Source organism: Corvus kubaryi, unplaced genomic scaffold, assembly GCF_017639235.1.
Source record: "Corvus kubaryi isolate FWS band 111438036 unplaced genomic scaffold, C.kubaryi_AGA036_p1.0 37398, whole genome shotgun sequence".
Lineage (NCBI taxonomy): Eukaryota > Metazoa > Chordata > Aves > Passeriformes > Corvidae > Corvus > Corvus kubaryi.
In genome coordinates, this window is record NW_024581137.1 from 57001032 (window position 1) to 57027906 (window position 26875).

Consider the following 26875-nt stretch of genomic DNA (forward strand, 5'->3'; position numbering starts at 1 on the left):
GCTTTTAGCCAACCCCATTAGTGGTCAACCCCATAAAATGGGTAAATACATGCAGTGAATTGTCCGGGGTGCTTGACGCAGTGACCTCACCGAGTTGCAACGCCAGTGATTACAGGCTCTTTTCCAGCTGGAACGCTGATCCATATGTTTCTAAACTGCACCTCTCCAGACTTTGAATAACTAATATTTTGTAGCCAGCACCCCTGTAAGAGGTTCGTGCTGTACTGGTGGCTGTTAGAGCAAAGTATAATCTGCTTCTAAAGCAGCTATGTGAAAAAACAGGTTAAATATGGGAATATATTTGGAATACCTAAAAAAAAACAACCGACAAAACGAACAGCTTTTGCGCTTCTCTGTTTAAAAAAAAAATCACTGGCTTTAGGTGATATTGATCTGAGGATTTCAGGGATGTCACAGTAGCTTTAACATGTACTGGAAACATCCAAGGTGAGGTGGGATGGGGATCTGAGCAACCTGACCCAGTTCAAGGTGTCCCTGCTCATGGCAGGGGTTGGACTAGGTGACCTTTAGACCTTCCAACACAAACCATCCTATAAATGAACAAAAGTGTCGATGGCTGATGGGGCAGCACTGTTCTGAACGTCGGTGGCTGGCTTTGTTTCAAGTGAGGAGATTTTAGGGAGAGTTTTTAACTTTAAATTTGTTGTTCTGGCTGGAAATAGACGATCTTTAAGGCCCCTTCCAACCCAAACCATACTATGATTCTATGACATGATTTTTCTCACATCTTGATTTTTGATTACTTGATTTAGTTACTGAACCCTTGGGAAAAACCCTGGAAACACGGAACTGAGAACTGAGATGGTGATTTTCTGCGGGCTGGGAAGTTCAGAAATTCTATGCTCTTGAGAACCAACACCAGCAGACAAAATCCATTGTCCTTCTCAATGGAAAAAGAATGAGATAGAGAATTTGATGATGAAAGATTTGTATCCTCTTCAATCTTTCCAGATCCACAGAAATCAATGATATCAGGGTGTGTTTGGGCCAGAGTTGTAATTAATAAAGCCATAAACAGAACTCTACAGAAGTTAGTATTTGCCTTCAGAGCCGCTAAGTCATCTCTGAAGTGTTCAGGTGCAAGTGATGGACTTTGAAGGAGAAGACCCCGTGCTCAGGGAAGCAAAATGCAGAATATTCTTAATTTTAGGTGCTGGACACAGATTACAACTTGAATATAAATCTCACCAGAGTACCACTGAACATTTCCCATAAAAACTGGGCTCCACAGAGCTCCCTCTCAGGACTCATTTACATCTTCAAACTCTCCTCTCAAGGAATCTGTATCTGAAATCCAATTGGAAAAGCAGACTGGAGATGTTGTAGGAACAGAAACTCCTTTCTCCACCAAACCAAACTGCACTAAAATAATTTTTTACTTTTTATTTCTTCTCTAAGAAGAATCTATGAAATTTCCCGTGGGAGCATCTTCATGTCAGGACTCAGCAGTTGTTACTTGAGAATAAACCACAGATTTGGGTCTTATCTCTTACAGCTCTCGTTTTGTAGAGCTGTGAGGCTGCTTTATGAATTTAGAGGGGTTTTTTAGGTGACCAGTGCTCATTTTTAATTCTGGATTCAGGCAGAATGAAGGAGTTTGGAGCTCATACCATGGCTAAGGTTAGTAACGAGGGCCAAAAAAAAAGTTAACATATTCTAGGAAATTCTGTTTTGCTTCATTTTCAAGAGTGGAAAACCAGATGGACCATGTAAGAGTCTGAACTTTTGGGCCAATGAAGTGTTTTATCTTGTTAATGCCAGATTTTCTTTGACTGAGAAGATAAAGTCATTCAGCCTCAATAATATAAAAACCACTTCAATATTCTATGGTTTAATGATTTTCTATTTTAGCATAAGGTTGCATTTAAATTAAAAAAGAAATAGAATGCCTCATTTTCGAACACTCAAATGAAACTACCTGAAATGTGCAAAAAAAAAAAAAAAAAAACCCTCAGGAAAACCAAAGTTGGGCTTTTTTTTTTTCCTGGAAATTAAGGGGAACCTGCAAAACATCTCCAGTGTGGTGCAGCTTCCTTTTCTGATGGAAAACTGGCTCAGAAGAATAAATAAACACATTTTTGACACGATATAGTATCTCCTAGGCTAGACTCTTGTGTGCTTAGCCTAAGGGGTCTCCCACTTTTTCATGGCTCGGGGTGAGCAGAAACATCTCCCGGTGCCCTCCCCACCCATCCACACTCCCACAACATCCCTGTGGCAACAGCTTCCCTGGGAAAGCAGCGTGATTAGGAAAGGATAAACCATAGTTATTAGCTATCATTTGATGTGATTTAGCACCTGGAAATAATGGAGAGGAAATTGTGCCAGATGCTGAGTCAGCAAAGTGCAGCCTACCGGGAAGCGTTCCGTGGAGCTCTGTCGATCAAACTGGAGAGAAACACTCATGAGGAGGCCAATGAAAGTACCTGAATTGTGTTGCAAGAGCTGCAGGGCCCTGCCTGTGACCTACTTTGAAATATCCAGGCGGTTCTGTGGTGGCTCCATGGGGAATGGAGAGGCAGAGGAAGGAGGATCTGCTGTGCCAGATGCAAAACCAGAACCAGAAACTCTCTTCTCTGCCTTGCTCCCCGTCACTGGCCCAGGCTGGGTCATGAGTGCTTTGAAAACTGCTTTTCTTCTCTGGGAAGGGTGACATGAGTCAAGATGGAATAAAAAGTGAAAGACACTCTCTGTTTCTCCAGTCAGGACCTGTTCCCAGGGCTCGAGGACAGCTCTGCATTTCCCAGGATCTGGTGGCTTTCTGGATCTCTCTTTGTGTTTCACAGAAGCATACAAAGGTTTGGGTTGGAAGGGACCTTAGAGACCATCCAGTTCCACCCCCTGCCATGGGCAGGGGCACTTTCCACTATCCCCAGGTGCTCCAAGCCCCAATGTCCAACCTGGCCTTGGACATTTCCAGGGATCCAGGGGCAGCCACAGCTTCCATGGGAAATCTCTGCCAGGGCCTCACCACGCTCTGAGTAAAGAACTTCCTAAAATGTATAGAATTCATATTCTGTAGATGGTTTTGCCATCAGATTTTAGGGTCACCTCCAGCCAAAGCTCCAGAGCTTCCCTGAGGTTCAGCATGCCACCTTCCACCTCCTTAAAAAGCCTGCCCAACCCACAACAGTTTCCTTCCCATATCCAGACTGTGACATATCCACCACCCTCTTTTATGGGCCCACCTTACACTGGTCTGCTGTGGGGTGGAGCTCTCTGACCCCTTTGCATCTCCCAAGATTTTGGAGCCCCCCAAAACCTGCTTTCCTCTGCTTTGTCCTCACTGCTCAGAGTCAGCTGTGCCTCAGTCATTCCTAGGAGCCCATCAGTCACATGCACAGCAGAAGTCCAGAGTCACACCGACCCTTCTGAGCCATTCCCTCTCCTGGGGGCTGATCCCTGCCTCTCTCTTAACCCCGTGCATCTTCTTGGATGGACAAGCCCTCACTTTGAAGGAGATGCTCCCAGAAACACGGGGCTGAGGAAACAAGGAATGAGAGAGGCTGATCCATCCAGGCACACCATTCCTCCAGCCTCAGAGCTCAGCAGGGAATGTGCTGAGCAATATCCTGCTGGAAAATGCCATGGTGCTCTGCAGGAGACACCCTCACTCCCCTGCCGTGCAAGCCCACTGCAGAAAAAAGCCCACGCAGGGCATCTTCATGCACCCTGGTTTTCCTTTGGCTGCCCCGTCTCATCTGCTCAAGGACAGAGAGGAGGAAAATCTCTGCTAGTTTCACAGGAGTCCAACCAGATGATCCCACAGCCCCTTCTGGCCTTAAAATCCCCGCCTCTATTCAGCACTGCCAGCTCCTAACGCATCTCCCGGGGAAGAAAAGCCACATTCACGGGCTCGGATCCCTCTCTGTCAGGAGACTTCGCTCCTTTTGGCTCTTTGGGACATAGGAATACACGTTCATCTCCTCGACCAGCAAAACCCACCCTGGGGACGGCGCTCCCCGGTGCCGGAGCCAACCCAAAGCAGCCCCCACGGTGTCCCCCTTCCCCCCAGCACCCGGATGAAGGCGACCAAGCCTCCGCTGTCCCTGCTTCCCTGCTTGGCTCCCGTCCATGCGTGTGTGTGTGTGTGTGTTTGTGCCTCCCGTGGCGAGCCAAGGGCCCATTTGGGGTTGGGATTCTCCCGGGACAAAGGGATGCTAATCAGCTCCCTCTACTGTTCCCTTTTGTCTAGGACTAGCTCCCACGCTTGGACTTGGCACTCTCGGGATGCGGCAGAGGGAGCTCCTTGTTGCAACCAACCTGAGCCCAGTTGGGGGAATGCAGTGTGCCCAGCAGGGAGAGGGGAAGGAGGGGAGGGGAGCGGGGGGAAGGAAATAAATCCATAACTCCGCGCAGCCTGCTCCCTGCCAGCCCGGCGCATTGTGAGCGCAGCCCGAGGCAGAAGTTTCCAGTGCCTCCCGCCGCCGGGAGAGACGCCACCGGTTTTGTAGCCACGGGCTGTCTTGTTCCTTCTCCCCTCCCTGATCCCCCGTCTAATGTTCAAGTCGCCAGGGAAAAAAAAAAAAAAAAAAAACCAAAACAAAAAAAAAAAAAACCCGGCAACGCGCCCCCCCCCCCCGCCCCGCATGTCAGGGTTGACAGATGAGGGTTGGTGCAGTGGGAGGCGGAGGGAGCGCAGAAAGCAAACGGGATCGGCTCCTGGAGTCGCTGCCATTTCCTTTTGCCCATCACTCCTCTCAGGGTTCGCAGCCTGCGCCTGGGTGTTGGCTGTTTACAGCTGCTTGCACGGGCTGTCTCCTCTCCAGATGTGCGGGAGCCGGATCTTTATCCCGGGATCGCTGTGCAGGTAGGGAAGTGATGAGGTCAGAGCCTCTAAGAAACCCCGAAAATGGTTGAGCCCATGGACCCAAGGGGATGGAGAGGCAGATGCAGCCAGATGTGATGTTAACCACACTCTCCTGGGTGCCATCCCAGCCCAGGGCCTGTCCTTGGACCTCTGAAGCCACAAGAGGATGAAGTGACCCCTCTGATGGCCCCACCTGGCTCCAGCAGCAAGAGAAGGAGCTCCTCACCACCTCACTGGTCTCCTGCTCCCAAAAGCTGAGGGATAAAGCTGAGGGATAACACCTTGGCACCTTTCCTCAGCATCTCTCTTTGCTGCCCTTGCAACCTGCAGCTCTTGCCAAGGCTCAGGGGAAGCTGCAAATCACCCAGGACTCTGTGGGCTGTAAACCAGAGATGCGGCTACAGCTCATCCAGACCTCCCCAAACTGCTTGTCCAACGTGCTGCAGCTCCAGCATGCTGCCTGTACTGAGCTAGCTACCCAAAACCCCGGTCAGGAATGCTGCAGCCAGGAATCTGGGCTGTCCTGTGGGCTGGAATGGACTCAGCAGTGCAGCATCCCCTCACCCCATGCAGCAATCCCCACTCCAAGTTCAGTTTACACGGGCACTAAACCCAGCTGGTGCTCCTGTCTGGAGCCAGGATGTGCCAGCCTTCCCCCCAGCAGCGCTGGCAAACCTCTGGCCTGCAGGATTTCTGCATCCTGACGGCTGAGAGGAGCTTGCACAGTCGCATTTTCAATCCTGATCCTTCCAGTTTCCTTCCCCATAGTTACAGGGTAGAGTTTGTAGATCTCCGTTGTTGATACCAGGGCAGCTGCCCAAATTGCCATTAGCGGAGAGGTAGACAGGGTGTGGTTGGAAATCAGATCCTCTTGGGAAGAGTTTCATGAGAGAGCGGAGAGTACCTCCTACATGTAACAAACCTCCTGGATGGATCAGTATCTTGTGGCTTTCTGCTCATGCCTTACTTTATTGCAGAAGTGGAGAAGGCTGATCCAGAGCAGGGAAAAGGAGGGGGTAAAACGTTTGGCTTGGAGACAACCGAGATGCCAGAATGCCATCAGGAAAATAGGATGAGATCTGCTAAACATACTCATTTTAAACCATTAGGAGATGTTGTTGTGCCTTCAATAGCAAGGGACTGCCTGCATTCAGTGGTCTGGGAGGTCCTTCCCAGTGCCATGTGGCTCCATCATTAAAATGGCTTCTCTAACTGGGACTGGACGGCAGGGCTGCTTTCTAACAGCAGGAATGTCAGGGGTGGGGACTATTTGCCCCCAAACTGGGCCTCCAAGAAGCACCCCTGAAAGTCTGAGGATGTAGCCCTAGGCTCCCTCTATAGTCAATGGAGAGAAATAAACATCTTGCTATGATTCATGTTATCCTGAGATAGGTGTCTGAGATAGGTCAGATGAATTGCTCCCTGGAGAGGCCGACTGCTCTCCACTGCCTACAAAGGGAGCCTGGGGTGACTCGCTCAGACTTTGACATCTAACTTTGGGAGATGAGATCAGGCCTATCAGGGAGCCTGAGGCATGATGCTGTTATGACACAGCAAGAAAAAAATATGGAGGAGACTCGTGTCTCCGCGGGATTATAACTGAATTTAAAAGTCTGGTTCCATTCTTGCCTAATCTGGGGGAAAACACAAGGTGAGCTTTCTCATCCACAGTGGTAAAGAGTCAACCCTTGAACACAGCTTTGGGCTTTCTGGAGGGAAAGAATACATGGGGCTTATCCCCAAAAAGTACAGAGTCCAAAACAGCATCACTTCAAAACTAAGCCAAGTCCAAAATCAGCCTGGCTACAAAGGTGACAGCGCCCAGCATTCCACAAGAACTGGATGTGATTTGAATCCCACATCTCTCAGGAGCTAGACAGATGCCTGCTCTGCCCTTCATGGAGTCCCTGGGAGCAAGAGTCTTCTCATCCAGAGCCGGTCTCCCTGGATTCCCTCAGTGATTGATGGAGAGATGTAGAAACGTCAGGGTGTGAATAATTTAATCCTAACTGTCTGGAATACATCAGATGAATCATGCCCTGAAGGACCCCAGCAACAACTGGAACTACCTGGTCCTGTCTCGCTGTCTGGCATAAAGGACCCAAAGTCTTGCTGACCCACGGCTCTTCTGCAGGCCCCATTTTTAACTCTTTAGGAAGTCTAAGTAGCAAAGGAAATGGTCATTGCTAGAAGACAAAATAGAGGGGCTGGTTGTCAACCCCAGAGCAGTGGAGGAGATTTGTAAAGAGGAGACTGTCTATCTTTTGGTGGTATGTCAAGGCAAAATGTCCTTCGGGAAGAGATGTAGTCAAATTCAGATTTTGGTTTCGTTCCAGAAGTCTCAAAGGGAAATTCTCCAGTCTGGATCATGCAAGAAGCCTGCTTGGATAATGTGACAGTCCCGTCAGGCCGTGAACATGCATTGTGTGCTCTGCTGTGGCATGGAATGAGGCCCTGGAGATCCAGGGATCTCAGATCTCTGCCAGTAACACACAGTTAGTGCTGCCCCTCTCCCCTGCCGAGGGACCTTCAAAGGGATTGTTTGGTGTCCCCTCCTGAAGGACACTCTGCCATGTCTGTAAGGCAGTGTCACCTGCAGGAACATGGCGAGGGAAGGTAACAGGAAACTTTTAAGCTTTGCGGTCAGTCTGGGTAAGATGACAGGGAGATCCCATCCCATCCCACCTTGATTGGAGATGGAAGTGCTGGAAGGCAAGACACCCTCCCAGTTTAATAACAAAGCAATCCAGTGGTCTTGAATACTCCCTATTCCATTCCATGCTCACCCTGGTGGCTGCCCAAACAGGAGCTGCACCAGAAAGGACATGGCTTTGCTGGACACAGACGGGATTAACCCCGAGGGACACGAGCAGTGGGTCACTCCACCGCTGTTGTGACTCCCGACATTTGCCTTGGAGTGGGGTCGGCGGCCAACCATTATTTCCGGAATGAATTTATGCCTCCCAGGCCCTGCGTCACCCACCAGGCTCTCATTTGTCCGCTGGGGAATGTGATGCATGTCCTCGGAGGGCACATCCGATGGGTGCAGACACTCGGCAGAGCCACGGGACATGCCCGCCCCGGCTCGGTCCAACCCCCTCGCATGCCCGACGGACACAAAAAGGGCCGGAGCGGCTTCCCAAGGCTGCACACGAGTGTTAAAGTCTAATAAACAAGCCCTGCCGGCCAAAGCTGAAAGAACTGGAGCCCTCCCCAACAAAGCATTTAATCCAGTTTGGCGTAACCTTTGACATTATTAGGGATCGCAGTGACCCTAATCCAATCAGATTGATTAACTAAAGCGGAGACCCCATAAGCTGACCCCCCTCTGGCCTCTGCTATTTAGTCCTGACCAAACAGTGGGAGAGACGTGCCGTATTTACACCACAATGGGTCGGCGCTGAGAACCTGTTTCATTACAGAGAGACTTAAACTCCCATTACTCCATCAATGTATCATTCTTCAATAGTTCATTAAAAGCTGCTCCTCCACAATAACTATTAACCATTTCTCAGCCCAGCTGGCAGGTTTAAGGCCCCGGCTAGTCTTTAGCAGAAGGAGGTAGGAATGAGTGAAAGAAATAGATAGACAAGGGCTCCCTTTTTAAATTTAAACGAACTGCGGGCTTAAATAGTTGGAGGTAATTTACTTTTATTGAATGGGGGCAGGAGAGAGAGGAAACTTTTATTTTGACTTAATTATGTGCTGAGGTCCTTTAAAGAGACAGGGCCATGATAAGCTTTTATTGTATTCCTTCTCTTGAGATTGGTTCACATTTCTGCCCAGAGGAGTTTCAAAAAGAGCTCACGCGGCATTGAGAGACTCTAAACTCACAACTTAAGCATGAACAGCCTCTTCAGCCCACAAAAGCTGAAATTAATGCAAAAGGCACAATTCCCAATGCACGGAATTCAGCTGGAGATGGAAAATGCCCGTCAGGTTGCACTGTTCACTTCCTGCTCTCAGTGATGGGGTGTCCTTGTCCTACATCCTCCCAAGTTTTATCCCGCGTATCTTTAGAGGCAACTCAGGAATCTTCCCTTCTCCTCGGTAAACTGAAAGATGCAACAGCTGCCTTAAAAACTGCCAGACCTCTCAGGTGAGTGGCTGAGCAGGAGCTGTGGCTCAGGTGGTCATTTCAGGTCATGTGGCCGTGGCCATGTTTTTCTCCACTTTATACAATACAGGCGAAGAAACAAACAACAATATTTTTCCTTTAGATATTGCTGTTGGAAAAATTCAAGTGAGAGGTTCTTTCTACTGTCCAGCAGTTGAGATTTGAATTTCTCTGAGACTAGAAATGAGCTGTAATGCCTTTATATTAGAAATGATTTTCTAATCCTAAACAGATTAGGTTTAGGTAGAGAGAAAGAGATGAGGCTTACTTTTTTGCCCATACAGGAATCCTGTTTTTTGCATTCCAAGTAGTCTACACTGACCAAAACTCCCATTTCCTAGGGATTTTTAAGGAAAATCCAGCAGTGGCACTGTCTGAAAGTTTCTCCAGGAAGCTGCACAGCTGGCCATACACTCCCAAGACCACAGAGGAGGAGAAAAGCCCTGTTCCACAGCCTTGACCTTAAAACTCATCTCATTCCAACCCTCCTGCCATGGGCAGGGACACACTCCACTTTCCCAGGTTGCTCCAAGCCCATCCAGCCTGGCCTTGGACACTCCCAGGGAGGGGGAGTTCAGACCTCTCCCGAAGTTGAATAGGGAAGGTTTATTCCACAACCAAGGACCTGCAAACCTGAGTAGTCCAATAGGGTGGGATGGGGGATTTCTGCTCTTCCTCTCCCCTGGGTGACACACAAAGAGCAAGAGGGATTTCGGGTTAGGCCTGTCAAGTGTGGCCTTCAATAGCAGCAGGTCAGGATCCCCTGGACATCGCCATTCCCTGGTGGCTGAGCTCATCAATGCCATTCCTGTCTGATGTGTGTTTCTTTAGGAATCCCAGAACCGTTAGGGTTGGAAGGGACCTCTGGAGATTAAGCCTGGCTAAAAAAAACCGCACATAAATACAGTCTTAGCTGAAACACGTGGGATCTTTTTCCACAAGAAGGCTGATGGGGAAAAAGAGTCTGGTTTTAGATGAGATATCAGAACATGGCTCTTAACAGGACCAGAGCCTGGTGACAGTTTGGCACTGCTGAATCACAGCTCAAGCCTAGCCCTGAATGAGCAATGAGGTACCACAGCAGCAAGGGCAGTGCAGACTGCGAGGCAGCCTCAGTGAGAGTTGGGCCTGGAAAGGATTTCCTGAAGACATTAAAATCGGTCCTTTTCAGCAAAAGGAGTGCAGATAGTCTGCGAGGCAAAGGGAAGATGCTTTAGGAGCTGCTCTGGTTTGTGCTGAGGGAGGACGGGGTCTCCACTGACTCACATGAGAGCTGCACTCAGATCCTGGGTGACTTAAAATCCAAGCTGCAAAACAGATTTTTGCTTCCTTGCTTTCCCTCTCTCCTTTTCCCCTTCTCTCTTTCTGGGTAGGAGCTCAAGTATGTTCCTACCCTGGGGGATCTGCCGCACAAGAATGCGACTGAGCTGTTTTTTTTTCTCCCCCCCTCCTGCTGTAGGTGAAGCAAAACTGAAGGGTGGTTTGATTCTCCCTCAAGGAACAACATTCTTCAGTTATGAAATCGTCCCAGTCTCCTCTCCCTCCCTGAGCCCGGCTACCGAAAGCCTCCAGTCTGGAGCAGGGACAGACCCCTCGTGCAGCACCGCTGTGAGATAAGAGAGTTTGGCAGATTGTGGGATCGGGGTTCCTTCGGTCAGCAGGGAGGTGAGGAGCAGTTTATCCACAAGGATTATTGCTACAGGAGATGTGGGGTGTCTCATCCCAGACTGCCTGGGAGCACGGTGCCTGGAGAGGTCATGGACTCCCCATCCCTGGAAGTCCTCAAGGCCAGGTTGGACGGGGCTTGGAGCAATCTGCTCTGGTGGAAGAAAATGCCCAAATCTCTTCTGAGTATGCAGCAGGGGAGAAAGTAAAAGAAAAAAACCCAGATGGGAAGCACTGCAGAACACACCCCGAAGTGGGTATAGATCAGTTCTATACACCAGATTCCCTGCAACTGAAGGGAGGGAAGGGAGGGAGGCAGGAAGGCAAGGAGGAAGGCAAGGAGGAAGGCAGGAAGGCAGGAAGGCAGGAAGGAAGGAAGGAAGGAAGGAAGGAAGGAAGGAAGGAAGCTTTGTGCTAAAGGGAAAGGCAAATCTTATCCCAGACTTAGTGAGACCAGCAGGACCAGGCTGGACTTTAAAAGACACACAACAAGGGCAAAGAAGGATAAAGGAGTTCTCACAGGCTAAAATAGGCTCCTACCAACTTACAAGGGAAAAGACCAGATACTCAGGTTTAGCTGAGGGCTTAAATCTCACAGGATTCAACAGCTTAGGGCAAAACATTTCTAGGAGTTCCCACATTTATAAAATTTCTAACATTTCTAAGAGTTCCCACTTCTATCAAGGGGTTCAGAAACAGTTGCCTGGATTTGAACGCTGTCCTATTTGCTGTGTTCATAACCAAGGAAAGCAGAACCATTAATTGATGGTGATTTCCCCAGGCCTTTGATCTTCATTGTATTTCATAACACTATCAAAACTGATGTTATCTGATAAGTCCAGTCCCTAGGAACCATCCCCAACAGCCCATCATTTCCCCTCTGCTATCATCTAGAGAGCTGAAATCACAGCACGGGGTCAGAAAAGGAGCCAGGTCCAGCTTGACCACTGCCAACACAATAATCCTCTGTGTTCCTTCCCAGGGGTGTAGGATCATGGGATAATTCATGCTGAAAGGGATTCGGGGAGGTCTCTAGTCCAACCTCCTGCTCCAAGCTGGAACTGAGATAACCCCACTCCTTTATCACGCTCAAGTCCTGCTTCCTGCAGGACATTTTACAGGACGTTTTTTCCCAAGGGAACGAGTTTGCAGGAGTTTTCCCAAGATCTCTGCTTCCACTCCACCATGGACATTGGTCTTCCCAAACCCATAGCTCCTCACTCACCTTTATCCAGCACAGGCCCAAAGATGGCTAAGCTGTCGTTGACGGTGGTGCAGTTCCACCTTCTCCCTCGAAACTGGTGTTGGCATTCCTGGATCCCAATCTTTACACCTTCTGCCACGCTGGGCATGATCTCCACGTAGTTCCGACAGAAGCGCAGCTGCTTGGGCACCAGGCCCGGGATGCTCCCGCACAGGATGGGCTGAGTCCCCAGGGAGGAATACTGGTGACCGATTGCCAAGGACCTGGGCAAAATAAAAACAGGGAAAAAGAGATGCTGTCAGGCTGGATTGCACCTTTGTGCTTGGTTCACAAGAACAGGGACAGAAAATCAACATCTTCAGTTCCTCTGCATTTCGCCCACCAGAAAACATCATTTTCACTGTCATCCCTCCCCAAAACAACACCACCTCTCTCCTGAAGTTCCGTACAGGCCCAGAAAGGCAAGAAACTCTCGTTTAAATATCTTCCTTCCCTTTTCTTTATCCTCCCAAGGCCTTAATCCATCATTGTGCTGCTTCCTCCCAAAGATAATTTCCTTTGCAGCCAGGGGGTCAAACATGTGTTTCTTTGAGAGACAAGGACACTTCTACAAGATGTTTTGTAGGAAATTTTAGCAGCTGAGGAAACCCCATCAAAAGCACTTGCAGAGCCACCCAATGTAGTAACTCCAGCAGTAGAAGCCATCAAGCTCTTTGGAAGGGCAACACCAAGAATTTGGGAAGGGGAACAGCATCATTCCATGGTGCTTTGGTTAAAGTGAGGGGAGTGAAATTAAAGCCCAACCAAACCAACAACCAAAAAACCATCCTAATTAAATTTGAGTGCAAATTCTGTGCTCAGTCCAGTGGAAGTCTCGAAAGGAGTGTCCATGAACCTTTATGTTGGTGAAGCCTTGGAGACAAACAAGTCAGCTCTGCAGGGAGATCAGCAGATATGCAGCTAATTAGATAGATTTTTAAAGTGTTTTTACTAGTGCTTCTAATAATAACCTTGATTACTAAAACTGAAGGGATTTTTAGAGCATAATTTCCTTTTCTTCTAATTAAATCTCTTGATTGTCTTTTCTGCCCTGAATTAATGACAAAGAGGAACCTGCCTGGGCATTGTGTATTTCTGTTTACATTCATTTTTGCTGTGTGGTTTTCATTTGGGAACAGCCTGGTGTGTTTGAATTACCAACAGGGCCGTCAGGGAATAAAGCCTTCACTCTCTTTTGCTCTGACTTAAAAAATAACACAAGAATTCTGTGGTTGCTCAAGAAGGTTCCAGCAGAAAATTAGCTTGAGTTTAGCAGGTCTCTAGGCTGGGATAAAAATTATTTTAAAGTGACTGTCTCTGTTTGAAAGAGAAGGGTCCTTGCAGCCAGTTAACTCCTTTCCTGGAGGGGACCTGGCCAAGAGGGTACAGAAGTGAAAAGGAGGTGGACATTCACGTGGTCAGGAGCCACATTTCAAGGGCTTTCCTAACTGCAGACTAAGCTTTACAAATCCATCCTTTCCAGGCAAATGGGACATAAGAACATTCATTTCTGGATCCCAAATGGCTCCAGGTAGGAGTTCAGAACCAGGATAACCAGCCCAGACAACAATGTGCCCGTCAGTAAATGAACTTTAGATGGACTAGGTGGAAGGTGTGTGGAAAAGCAAAGGATTTCCAGCTGATTTCCTTAACTTAGGTGACTCTTTCCACCTCTGCTGAACTTCTGGGAGACGATCAATCTCAACATTATGGGACAATTCATCCTCCTCCAGGGAGGGAAGCTGAAACAAATGGAATGAACTGTCCTCCAGAAGTGCCCCCCTTTTTCCGTTGCGTTAAAAGGGAGGAAGGCAGCTCTCCCCGACCCGAAATTGTGTCCGTGTCACCCACGTTCCAGTGCTTGTGACGGGGTGTCTCCAGCTGATCTGCTCACCCCAGGCTGCCTTTGTAATCAGTCAGTGGAGAGAAGCAGACACTTCCACGCCACGACTCCCCTGCCCAGTTTAGGTGTGTGCTTTGGGCTGGGGTGAATCATGGCCTTGCCCCCACCGGCTGTGCTGGTGGGACTGTCAAACCCCCCTGGGTGACTGGTGGAGTGGGGCATGTCTGCACCGTGGAACCTCCAGGTGAATCATGCCGTGATCCCTGACAATGAGGATGGATAAGTTCCTTGAAGCAGTCCCAGCCAGGGAAGTTCAGCCCTGTGTTGAAGGCCATGCAGAGAGCTCAGCTGGAGGAAGGAGACAAGTTCCTGCAAGAGCCTGCAGGGACCCACAGGAGAAAACGAAGGAAAGGACCTGTTTAACTCATTTTCCTTATCTCTGTGGCTAGATATGGGGTTTTTTGAGCTCTTGATTAATTCAGCACACACAACTGGCAGAAAACCGTCCGTGAAATGGAGCCCATGCCAAGTGTACATTTTTGTTTCACTGTTAAGTATTATACAAAACACTGGACCACAATTTCTGGACTAAAGACACCTTCTAAAACACTGTTTCAGGCTTCAGAGGATCTGCTGAGTGTGTTGCCACTGTGGCCTTGTTGGGAATGCCACATATCCAAATGCTAATCCACTGATCCCCCCCAAAACTGGGACTTAGGAGGTATTCACAGCTTTAGGATCGGGAGGTAGGTGGTCCTGTCTCTGTAAACCATGCGCAGAGATGCCTTCATTGAAGTCTCCAGGGAAGAACATGAATTTAGTTGTTCCTACTCATCCTCCAGCCATTGACTACAAAGAGTCCAAAATGTGGATGCTTTCCAGAGTCTGAAGTTAACTTTGGTGGGAACATTTGTTTCCACGTCAACTGCAGTCACCAACATCCTTCCCAAAGCTTTCCAAAATCTCTTACCCAGCTCCCAACAAAGATAAAGCATCCACTAAGTCACCATCAACTTGTTGCAGGCTCCATCCACCATGTTGTGAAGCCAGGAGAACTGTTTTGAGCTGTTTCAGTAGGACCCTGATGAAATTTAGGATTCTGGCCTCATAAACTTTAATCATATGAGCAGCCAAACTCAAACCCTGTCTCTGGGGTTTTTTTTGGTGGTTACTACAGTGGTAGACTGAAAATACCAGTCATAGGAAGAGGAGTTTATAGGTTGGTGCCCTCAACTATTTGTTTCCGTTGCTGGGAAGATCGTCTAAGATTAAAAAAGAATAAAAACATGTAGAAATACCTCTAATTGCTTTTTCACACTGCTCCCTGCTCAATATAGCAGGGAAACAGTCACACCTCGCTTTGATCTGCGGTGCAGTCTGGGAAGTTTAATCTGCAAAAGACAATCTCCAGCAAGAGCCTTATTCTCAAGGTGTCATCAGGCCCCAAGACAGTGCAACGCAAATTTGGCATTTCATGAGGCAGAGTGGAGTCACTTGACTTTCAGCTGAAGGTGCAGGGTGGAATCTCAAAACATCTCTCCATGAGCAGTGGCTCTGCTGTTAAGTAGAGCTGATCACAGTCCTCCTCCTCCTGGCTCACTCGCAGCCTCTCGAGTGTGATAACATCTCCCCGAGCACCCTCTTTTGGTTTCTACTTTGCTTCCAGGTGTAAACACTTTCTCCCTCTCTAAAGTCAATTTATCTTTAGGAGAACCCAGTTCTTTCAGCTCCCTGTCACTATTATTGATCATCAGGTGAACCTTATGAACCTTCCAACCTTCTCCTCCACCCAGAAAAACCCAACAACAACCCAACAACCAAACCTTTAGAAAAGACTGGGAAAGTCTATAAAGATCAGAATCTCATTTCAGTGTTGCTCAACTCTCTAGTAGCTCCTATCATTCATTTTTTCTCACTGTTTCCAGAGATCAAACCTGGCATTTGCATTTTTCCACTCTCCTGAGTTCTCCTCCTAAACAATCTCCTTCGCGTGGGTAATTTTGAAAATGTGGCGTCGAGAAACGGGCCGAGTGTCGTCTACTGTGGTCTAACCAGGCACCACCTCCAAATTCCTTAAGCACCAACACTTCCTGGATGCACTGACCTCAACCTCTCCTTTTCCACTGGAGAACTCCTGAAGCTCTCCATTTTACAAACACACTCATGCCCAGAACAGGCGCTGCTCAAGTCTGAGCCAAGCGAAAGGGTCAGAGTTGTACTTTTCCAACCAATCAGGCTTTCCTTCCCATTAGCACAGGAGGAGCCATGAAAACACTGCTCTGTATGTCCACAGCCAAAGTTCTTGGCTTATCTTTAAGCCTTGCATGCCCTGAAGTGTTTAATTCAACCTCCAGTGAGCATTTTTCTTTGCCAACACACCTAGAGAGCTCTTCATTTCCCTTATCTCGATCTATCTGCTCCTTCAGCAGAGCCGTTGTAAATAAGTACCTGGCCACCTTCTTAATAAATTACATGTACCCTCCCTCTTGGAATGGACACCTCAGCCAGGTTAGGAGGGAGAAATATGCAGGAAATACCTGCTCAGAGCTTTTTTCAGAAAAAGAGAAGGCTTCAGCTCTGGATGACCTCGCTGTACAGCACCAATCTACTGACTTTTCAAGGTCACCACCTTCTCAGCGTGTCAAAAGTCCTTGACACATCAGGAGCAGCATGTGGAGACTCCTAGACCTGCTGGCTTCTCCCTGATTTTGGTCATTCCTGAGCTGTGTAGGAGCTTTGCTTTGCTATTCATCTTGGAGAGGCCTTTTGAGGGCTTCCTCCAGGGACATCCTTCCGGAGTCCCTGACACAGGGAAAACAACTGCATTTATTAATGCTGAACATCAAGGGTGCAACTTGTCAAATGACCCAGGGTAACACCCTGAGTGCACTTAAATCCCACCAAATATTGAGAACTGAGCAACAGCAGTGATTTTGCTGCTCTCGTCTGCCCAGCCCTAGTGAGGAAGTTAAATCAAAGGATGCCCGCCTGCTCATAACAAAGGGGATTTATGTTCCCTTGTAGATGACTGAAGTGCTTCTCCCTTTGCAAGGAACCCCCTAAAAGCAAGTTAACCTCCTCCAAATCCTTTCTTATAACCCATCCAGCTTTCCAGAGGTTCAGCTCAGCCCCTGTTCCTTTCTCACTCATTTTGGCTGCCTCTCTGTGGTGCCACATCCCTTGGAAGATGAATCTCAGCCACATCATGAAAGCGGGGACAAACTGTGTAAAGCAGTTTATCTAAAAAGATGCATTTTCACAACACATCTTTGATATTATGATCCCAAAATATTGAAATTGAGAAGGCAGCTGGACATGTGTCCATAGGTTCTGAAAAGCTGTAAGGAAAACCCTCAAGCGTTGTCCCACATCTACTGGCACCAGAAGGGCTCACAGGGAAGCAGGTGATGAATGGGCAGCCCCTACTCCATCCTACAACCTCCCAGATAGACCCTCTCTGGTCTCCCACCATCATCCTTCAAGCTGACCAGCATGAAATCCATGTATCTGAGGCTGCCTAAAAACACCTTTTGTGCAGAAATGAGCAGCGGGAAGGCTGTGGAGGTTCCAAAAATGGAGGCTGCCATGAATGGCCAACGGCACCGAATGTCAAGACGCTCCTGGGGTAGGATCTGTAAGTCAGCCATGATCAGTTCCCATAAACCCTCATTGCACAGAGCTGACACAAGACAGATGAAGTGTGGTGTCCATCTAACATGGACAACTGGAAGCTGGGAAGAATATCCCAGAGGTAGAGACCAGGAACAGGAGATGGAGTTGAACCTCCTGGGTCTTTTCCACTCTGGACACACAAATGTCCACAAGACTCTTGTGTAGAGACACGGGAAGGACAAGGACCTGCTGGAACGAGCTCAAAGAAGGGCCATGAAGTTGATTAGAGGGATGGAGCATTGTTCCTAGAAGGAAAGGCTGAGAGAATTTGGTTTATTCAGCTTGGAAAAGAGAAGACTTCAGAGTGACCTCATCATGGCCTTCCAGGACCTGAAGGGAGCCACAAGAAAGACTGAGACAGACTACTTACAAGGGCCTGGAGAGACAGGACAAGGGGGAAGAGCTTCAAACTGCCAGAGGGCAGGGATAGATGGGATATTGGGAAAAAATTGTTCTTTATGAGGGTGGCGAGGCACTGGCACAGGTTGACCAGAGAAGCTGTGGCTGCCCCTGGATCCCTGGAAGTGTCCAAGGCCAGGTTGGACAGAGCTTGGAGCAGGCTGGGATTGTTGGAAGGTGTCCCTGCCCATGGCAGGGGGTGGGACTGGATGATCCTTAAGGTCCCTCCAACCCAGGACATTCTATGTTTTATGATTCTATGGTTTGAACCACCAGCCCAGGGACCAGGTGGGTGGGCAGGCAGAATAAACTTACTAATTCTACATTCATTGAATGGCCTTATTTTTCACAACCCCCCCCCAATATTCAATATACAATCATATGCTGTGATTATTTCTCTGTTTTACAATGAAAACAAAATCTAGAGGAATTTTAGAATGAAAAGAAAGGAAGTGGAACTTGTCACACTCCATTATTTTAAATAGAAAAGGAAATCATTCTGCTCATTAACGTCCCTCCTGCATGGAAATGATTTTCTTCTATGACATTAAAACTATCCCAAACCCAAGCAGCTACAGAATGTGGACAGTCACGAAAATTTTAATTGATGTTTTAGTTGAAAACTTGGAAACCACCTTAACACAGATCAGCAAAATGATAGGTTTGGCTCTAGAAGGCATGAATCAAGTAACTGATTCTGATGAAAGATATTTTTTCAGTTTGGGGGTTGGGTTTTTTTGTTTTGTATGAACCAGAAACAATCAAGCTTAGGCCTAAGCAGTCTAATTACAGAGGTGTCATATTTTACTTCAAAAATTCTGAGTGCCTGCAACATGGATTGCAGTAGGGTCTTCAACATTTGGCTCTGGGCATCTCGCTATCATGACTAAGGCATTCCAAAGAGGTTCACAAAAAGAAATCTAAGCCTGTTAGACAGCTCAAATTCACTGTGCAGGTGTCTGTCCTTCCAGTTTTTTTTTTCTTCCAGCCTGGAAAGGAAAAAGGCTGCAACCTACTGGATTAACTGTTTTTGTTGGGTACCTCTTTGTTCATCTCGAACATTATAGCACGAGGGCTATATTTAAATCCTTTTTTCTCCTCTAACCCTGAAAGTATGCACATAATTTTGTGGCCGAGTCCAATCCTGCAAACACGCAGGCACGGAGGTGACTTTTCTCCCATAATAATTCCCTCACCCTTGCCCTGTATTAATAACAACGATGGTGATGGTGATGATGCAGCAGCATTGTGCTTCTCCAGCACCTTTCATCAGAGGATCTCTGAGCGTGGGACTCACCTCACCCGACTTTGACCATTTAGAAGTTTGGAATCTCGGCCAAGCTCGCTGTCTACCGGAGTCCGTGGAGCAAGATCAGCATCTCCAGAGGGCAACTCAGCCCATCCTGAGAGAGATGCCTCAGATAGGTGGGCTGAATCACCAGAGATGCCCAGGAGGCAGCACTGGCTGTGCAAAAACGAGGAGCATAAACTGGACACCTTTTTATACAATCTAAAAGCAGGAACTGGGAATTTCACCCCGTTTTCACCGAATCTCAGAAGTCCTTGGAGAGCTGGAAGAGGAGGCCAAGAAAAGTCTTTGCTGTCTCTAACGTGGACTATGGCAGCTTATTTCGAGTAGTTTGAGGCTGGATTTGAAAAATAAGAAACTCAATGGAAGCTTCAAGTAGGTGCTAAGAAAGCAAAATTCCCTGAGCTGAGGTTTGGCCGGGACAGCGAATTCCCACAGGAACTAAGGCACACCACAACACTCAGCACCTTCCACTCTAAGTGCAAGAGATGTTGCTTTGACTTTGTCTTCCCTTAGGATCTACAGAACAGAAGAGGAGAGTATACAAGTATTAACAACCCGTTCCTTGGAAAAAAGTCTTTGGAACTCTTTAATTACCCAGGGCAATTAACTCCTTTGCTACACATGTCATCTGAAAAACAACCCAGCCAGTGGAATAATGGCCCCTCAAACCACGTTTTCAAGCCTGGATCCAGGTCCCAGTGACTGTGGTGGTGCTTCCATACCACATCCTACATCCAGTGCTTCTCCCTGGAGGTCTTCCTAGTTGAGATCTGCCTCCATCCAGCTGCATTTATCTCATAAAATGTGCCAGGATGGCAGTGCAGGGCTTTAGAGATGTGTAAGCCTTAACATTTTAATCTGCCACCTACACTGCAGTTTATGAGTGCTGTAAATCTCATGGTTATAATGAACTCATCTAATGATATTGCTGATGGATAAATTTACCTGGGACGAGGAACAACAGTTACTTGCAAATGAAAGGGGAGTAATTTAAAGTTTCACGTAAACACCTTTGCTGCCTTACTTCTGACTTCTCCCAGCCTAACCCCTCTCAGGGTTTCATGACAAATGGAAAGAATGTGTGTTTGTGAGGCAACGACTGGCTGGCCTGGAAAAGAACCTGCCTCCTTTCTCCCCAGCACAATGCTTATATAACTTGGGCACTGGAATGAAGTTTTAGGTGAAAATAGCTGTAATTTTCTGGGTCAGGTGTGCTAAATTAGGGGAACGGAGGGAAGGGATAAAGCAACGTATTAGGCAATAAAAAATGCCTACACAGTGCAAAGATATTTAGACTCCTACTCTGAATTTCAGTAATAATTAGGACTGTGGCTAGTCCTAATGCTCCTAGTTCCCCCCCAACCCTAAAGCATCCCAACTTGAACCTTTTTTAAATGATCAGCAATATGAAGTACATATTGTGGTTTCAAACCTCTCGTTAAGGCTCATCCCCCTACGCCGAGGTCTGGTCTGGGCTATGTCAGTGCTAAATACCTCGGAGGACTGGGCTCAAAGACCTCAGATCCCTGCAAAGATTGGATTTGGACTTCTAAATTGCTTAAGTGCTTAAGTGCTTGGGGGAATTTTATCCTGAAACTCCTCCGTGATGAAGCCAGTTTTGAAATGAGAACCACGGATGGAAAGTGCCATCACTTTGGGGGTTAGGTGAGAACAGCAGGATTTTCACTGTCCACTGCTCTAATGAAGCAAATTACTCCCATTTCTCCCCCTCTCCTTCAGGAAGGTGCTGTGAATACGCACGGGGTTGTGCCAAACACGCACAGCCCCTCAGTTGTGCGCACACGCACACACACACACACAGAGGTCTGCGAGTTCCTCCTCTGGCTTTCACTGAGTCATCAGGCTCACCAAATGTGTGAACTCACGCTATAATGTTCTCCCAGAAAAATAACAAATTGATTTCATTTTTACAGGCTACAGCATGCTATATAATTGGAGACACTGCCTTGTCAACTCAGACCGGTCTGACCCGACCAGAGACATTGCTTACAGCTGTTTACGGAGCCATAAAGTTTCCTCCTCTTTGTTTTTCCTTCCTTTTGCACTCTCTCTCTCTCTCTTTTTTTTTTTTTTTCTTTTCCCTCTAATGAATCCTACAACTACTTTTTGTTCTGGCCATAAAATACTCTTGCCTTGATTTAGAGAAGCACTTCAGCCAGTGCTTCAGGTTAACACTGGAATCAATGGGGCTTGAGCACATATTTAAAACTGAGCATGTGTTTAAGGACTTTTATTGCACCCAGGCAGTCAATAAGGAACTTGTTGTCACACTTGCATGTGCTTTTTTTTTTTTTTTGATTATCGATACCAAATTAGAAGTTTGGATTGGGCAACCTCAGGGATTGTTTCCTTTGCAGACCCACAGCACAGCTCCAGTTGCATCAGGAATTTTGCCATTTCTCACTGTCGCTGTGTCCAAATCTTAAACATCTGAGGAAGGGCAAACTCCTCCACTACTTTATCAACTCTACTGAAACTGCCACTTAGGACTGGGCACAATTTTTTTACACTACAAAAAAACCCACCCTGAAATCTTCTGAGTTTGTCACATTTGCCAAGCACTCAGAATAAGCTTAATTTTTCTGACCGAGGTAAAAATAACAGTTTTATGGAGGGTGGATTTGCAAGAAATTTTCCTTCATGTAAAAATCTTTTATATTTATCTTAAAATACTCAGAACCTCAAAAGTGAAGTGAAATGTTTTGATTTTTGTGGCAAAAAAGGATTTCTGATCACATGCCTGATTTTGCTGCCATGAAAAAAGTTGCTTCACTTTGAACTAATGAACTGAGAAAAAAAATCCCATACCCAAAAGGGCTTTTCATCTACTTGCACTATCCATCAAAATACCTTCTAAGTACTCTGCAATAAATTATGGTTGTGCTTCCTTTCATATCATTCATTCATCATGGAATCTGCTCCTCCTTTGGTCTGAAATGTCACAATTCTCCTCTCTTTCAAGGCCTCTCAACAACTTGAGGACTGATCCATAGGGAATCAGCTGTTCCAGAGTCACAGATAGATATAAACACATGTTATACCCTCTTTGAGGACCATTTCTGTCACAGAGTGGACTGAGGGGAGTATTTGTCTGATCTTGGTCCTGCCATATGGGAAAGGAACGTGAGAGCAGCTCGGGAAAGACAAACTTTCCTCCAAAAATACATTTCAGGTCTGTGTTTCAGCTTTTAGAAAAATGTGGAAAGCAGCAGAAGGCAAAGAGCTCCTCATCCTGTCCTTCCCTTTCTTTGGGAAGTGCTGCAGCAAAAGTTGACCTGGTATTAGACAACAAAAAATCCACACAGAGGAAAATCCACATGAACAACAACACCAGAGCCCAAAGGGAAAACAACTCCTAAAACAGCACCAGGACTGCCATGAGACCAAAGCTCAAACTTTTGCTGATTATACAACTATTTTTTTCTCAAATGAAAGTGCAATTTCTGCTGCAACAGAACAACTGGATTTTTTTTTTTTTTTTGCAAAGAAACTGCTTTGCATGGGAAAAAATCCTCATGGCTCCTTGACATGTTTCAGCTAGATCTCAGTAAAATTAAGGAGGTACAGACTGATGAGTCGCTCAGAGGTACAGGAAAAATGCCAGTGGATGTCCTGGCATTTGTATACACCTTGAGAGAGAGAGAAATTCAGAGATCATCTCTCACAACAGAAAGAATAACAACTGCAATAAAACCTGATGTAGAGAAAGAAGGCAAAGGTTTCATTTGCTTTACAGCACTGACTTTCGCCATTGTCTGTGGATCCCTCCTGTTCACTGAAACGGATGTGCTGCATCTCCCTCAGCCCAAAATTCATTCTGCTGTGAGGGGAACAGGCAGGGAGGTTTCAGCCATAAGGCAGCTTAATTTTCTTGGGCTGCTAAGCAAAATCCCTCCATTTGGCAATCCCTCAGCAGTGACAATGACCTAAAGTTAAGTCAAGGCTTTATAATCTGTTTTGGAGAAAGGAAGCTATATATGTATGTTTATAAATATACATTTGTGTATATTTAGATAAGGTGTTACGAAAGAATTCTGTCCTGTGAAGGTGGGGAGGCCTTGGCACAGGGTACCCAGAGAAGCTGTGGCTGCCCCTGGATCCCTGGGAGAGTCCAAGGCCAGGTTGGACAGGGCTTGGAGCAGCCTGGGATGGTGGAAGGTGTCCCTGCCCATGGCAGGGGGTGGAATGGGATGATCTTTGAGATCCCTCCTGACCCAAACCATTCCATGATTTTATGACTCTCAAATAACAGGCTCTCCAAATCTCTTGGGTGAAAAAAGGTGATTTATAGAAAGGTTCTTCCAGTCTTTTGAGTGATCAAGCAACAGACCTGGCCTAAATTCCAGCAATGCAGCCAGAGCATTATGGCACCACATATGCAGCACCAGATAGCACAGAGAAGGACCAAGCTTTCTTCTCCAGGCTCCTCTCCCTAAACCTGCTGGAGTCTGGTGTTCTCACACCAGAAGCTGTGGCTCAAAGAGTTTCTTCTCCAAGTGGTTTGGCAGATGTGGTACCTTGATGTTCCTCAGAGGAACAGAACTGTTCTCCAGGGTGGAAACTTCTCGACTGGTGAGGCAGTGCCTGGATGGAAAACATCTGGAAGGGGGTCAGGCTGACGAATGGGAAAGAAATGGGGGTGAGAGGAAGAATCACAGAATCATAGAAACACAGAATGGCCTGGGCTGGAAGGGACCTTAAAGACCATCTACTTCCAGCCCCCTGCCATGGGCAGGGACACCTTCCACAATCCCCGGCTGCTCCAAGCCCCATCCAAGCTGGCCTTGGACACTGCCAGGGATCCAGGGGCAGCCACAGCTTCTCTGGACACCCTGTGCCAGGGCCTCCCCACCCTCACAGGGAACAATTCCTTCCTAATATCTAATCCAGCCCTACTCTCTGGCAGTTTGAAGCCATTACCCCTTGTCCTGTCACTCCAGGCCCTTGTAAATAGCTTCTCTCCACCTTTCTTGTGGCTCCCTTCAGGTCCTGGCCACCATTTGGTCACCCTTAACCCTTCTCTTGTCCAGGCTGAACCATCCCCCTTGCAGGTAGGAGGGGAAGGATTCTGGGGAAAGAAAGTGGGTAGGGAGATGTCCTTGGAGCATCAGAACCGCAAATCTCTGCCTTGGGGGATGAAATTAGATTCTGGGTGAAGAGCAAACAACCCCTCAGTGCTGGGGGCACGGAACCTCCGCGGAAGGACTCGGGAATCTCTCCGGGTGGCAGGAGGCAGGAGCAGCACCTGCACATCTCCCTGTGCTGCATCCCAGCCGTAATGATTTCTTTCTGAGAGTGGCTGGGGAGCTGTAGACAGGCTGCCAGATAGTGATCAGCTCGTGGAGGGGTGATCACTATTAGGCAAAGATACCAGCTTTGACATGCACCGAGGGAAGCGGCCAAGAATTTGGGAAAGCAATCCCAGCTTTCTGCTGCACGTTCCTCTGCCAAGATCCCTCCTGTGTTTACTTTAGAAACTAGAGACGAGCCCTCCTCTTCATAATAATAATAATAAAGCTGCAGGGTCACTCAGCTTAGCAGATGGATTCCTTCCAGCTTGGATTTCTCTGCGTTCCCTGCAGAGCTGAAGCAGTGATGGATCTGGGGGATTATGCAATGTTCATAATTGGGTTTCACAGGAGATCTGAACGGTGACAAACCCAGGCTGTGGGAAGGGAGCTCCACTGGAGACAATCAAATCCACCCATGGATCTCATGTGGGGTCTGAGGAGCCTGAGTGGCCACAGGGATCAGGCAGCCTCTGCAGAGGCAGCTCTGTCTCACCAAAGAACTGCAGGAGGCTGCTCGCTCCCTGGTTTTCAGCTTTCCCATGCTCCTAGACCTACATACAGAATTAGAGGATCATGGAACTGCTTGTGTAGGAATGGTTTGTCTGGGAACTTCAAAGGTCATCTACTCCAACCCCCTTGTCACAATCAGGAATGTCTTCAACCAGATCAGGTTGCTCAGAGCCCCATCCAGCCCGACCATGGATGTTTCCAGGGATGGGACACCCACCACCCCTCCGGACAACCTGTGCTAATGAAAACGCACCAGAATGTGGAAAAGTTGGAATCTACTTTGACTGGCCAGAAATATTTAACAGAACAAATCACCCAGGAGTTTTGCAACTTTTTTTCTTTTTTTTGGGTTAAGAAATAGAAGAATTTCCAACTGTCCATACTGCCTGGAAAAGAGAAAGTTCAATTTCCTCAATTTCCAAGGAATTTTACAGGAATAACATACTGAATGGTATAGAGGTGCTATAACTACTGTCTTAGAGCACAACTCTGGGGTTTATTACAATGCTGAACTAATTAATTGATGGAACTCCGTTTCACAAGTTATCACCAAGGTTCAGAGGAACAGAAGGGGATTTAGCAGGAATAAGAAGGAATCAGCTATTTCACACAAGGCAGGAACACCTGGAGATTTGACAGCACAAAGATGCCAGGGGTTTGAAGGTCTCTAAGCTCTTCACTTACAGGACATCACCCCATTTACAACCAACCAGGAGGGCAGAGAGGACTCTTTCTTTGGAAGGAATTGCTCAGCTGCAGGGCTGAAAATGGCAGTGGAAGCAAAGCCATGAACACAAGAACATGTCTACCCTTGATGCCACCATCAGATGTCCTCTGCCTTCTGCTCCCTTCCCTTCCCGCGTGTACCCACGCACGGACACACCTATTGACACATCCCTGTTTTTGGAGGCTTGATTGAACATTTCTCCTCTCTGGTGCACCCAAGCATCGGCCAGAAACATTGAGGGTGCCCTCAAGGAACCCTTTCCTACACCTCCTTTTCCTACTTACACTGACTAACAAGATTTGGAAATCAGAAGCTCAGAACGAGGTGGGTCAAGTCTCCAAAAGCTGGTGAGATATCTCCAGACACGGGAGGGTCAGTTTGGTTGGGTGCACAGGGACATCTCACACCCTTCCAGCTGCACTTGGGCCTCAAACCCGGCTCCCAAGTGCCACAGGTTTTCTGTAGGACCTGTGGCTTCCATCCCCGCTTGGGTGTCTCAGGTACCACCGGGAACCTTTGGCAGGACTGGGAGCCTTGATGTGGCCCCCTCAGCCATGTGGGATTCAGCTCCTGTGGAAGGTACAGCACAGATCTGAGCCAGCCATCCCACTTGTTCCATGGGATGTCCAGTGGGAAGAACTGGACACAATTAGGAGACAAGGAATTTGGCCTAGTCAAGATACCAGTTTCAATTAGAAGTTAAGTCATGGAGTCAAGTCCAGTTAAGTGCTGGGCTCCACTGGCCATGAAAGAATAATCCTGGGCATCCCTGGAATAATCCTGTGCATCCCTGGAAGTGTCCAAGGCCAGGCTGGACGGGGCTTGGAGCAACCTGGGATAGAGGAAGGTGTCCCTGCCCATGGCAGGGGTTGGATGATCCCTTCCAACCCAAACCATTCTGGGATTCTGTGATACCTCAGGTGTGAGTTACTGGCAGAGCAGGTGTCCAATGGGATGAATCAGGATTGACCTCAGGATTATTTAGTCAGGTGATAAACAAGAGGTTTGTATTCACCTGTACCAAACCCTTTGGCCAAAGATCTGGTTCTGGGCTCCAGAGAGACTTGCTGAGAGGAGAAGGGGGTTGCAGTGGGGCAGAAACCCCCTCCATGGGAATTATAACAAATACAGGAGCAAGGACCCAAACCCAGCAATGCCCACTGTAGACCAAGCCAGGGACATTCTCACTAGGACACAAAACTCTGGACTGAAGATTCAGCACCGTTCCACTCACTTGCCTCCTT

General features: G+C 47.6%; 1 protein-coding gene across 1 annotated transcript in view; it reads right to left on the minus strand.

Moving 5' to 3' along the window:
- Positions 1–26875, minus strand: part of WNT3A (Wnt family member 3A) — a 91738-nt gene that overhangs the window by 30519 nt on the left and 34344 nt on the right. Inside the window, exon 2 of the mRNA XM_042043888.1 lies at positions 11839–12080. Within this exon, the coding sequence (XP_041899822.1) occupies positions 11839–12080 (242 nt within the window). The remainder of the gene's footprint in view (positions 1–11838; positions 12081–26875) is intronic.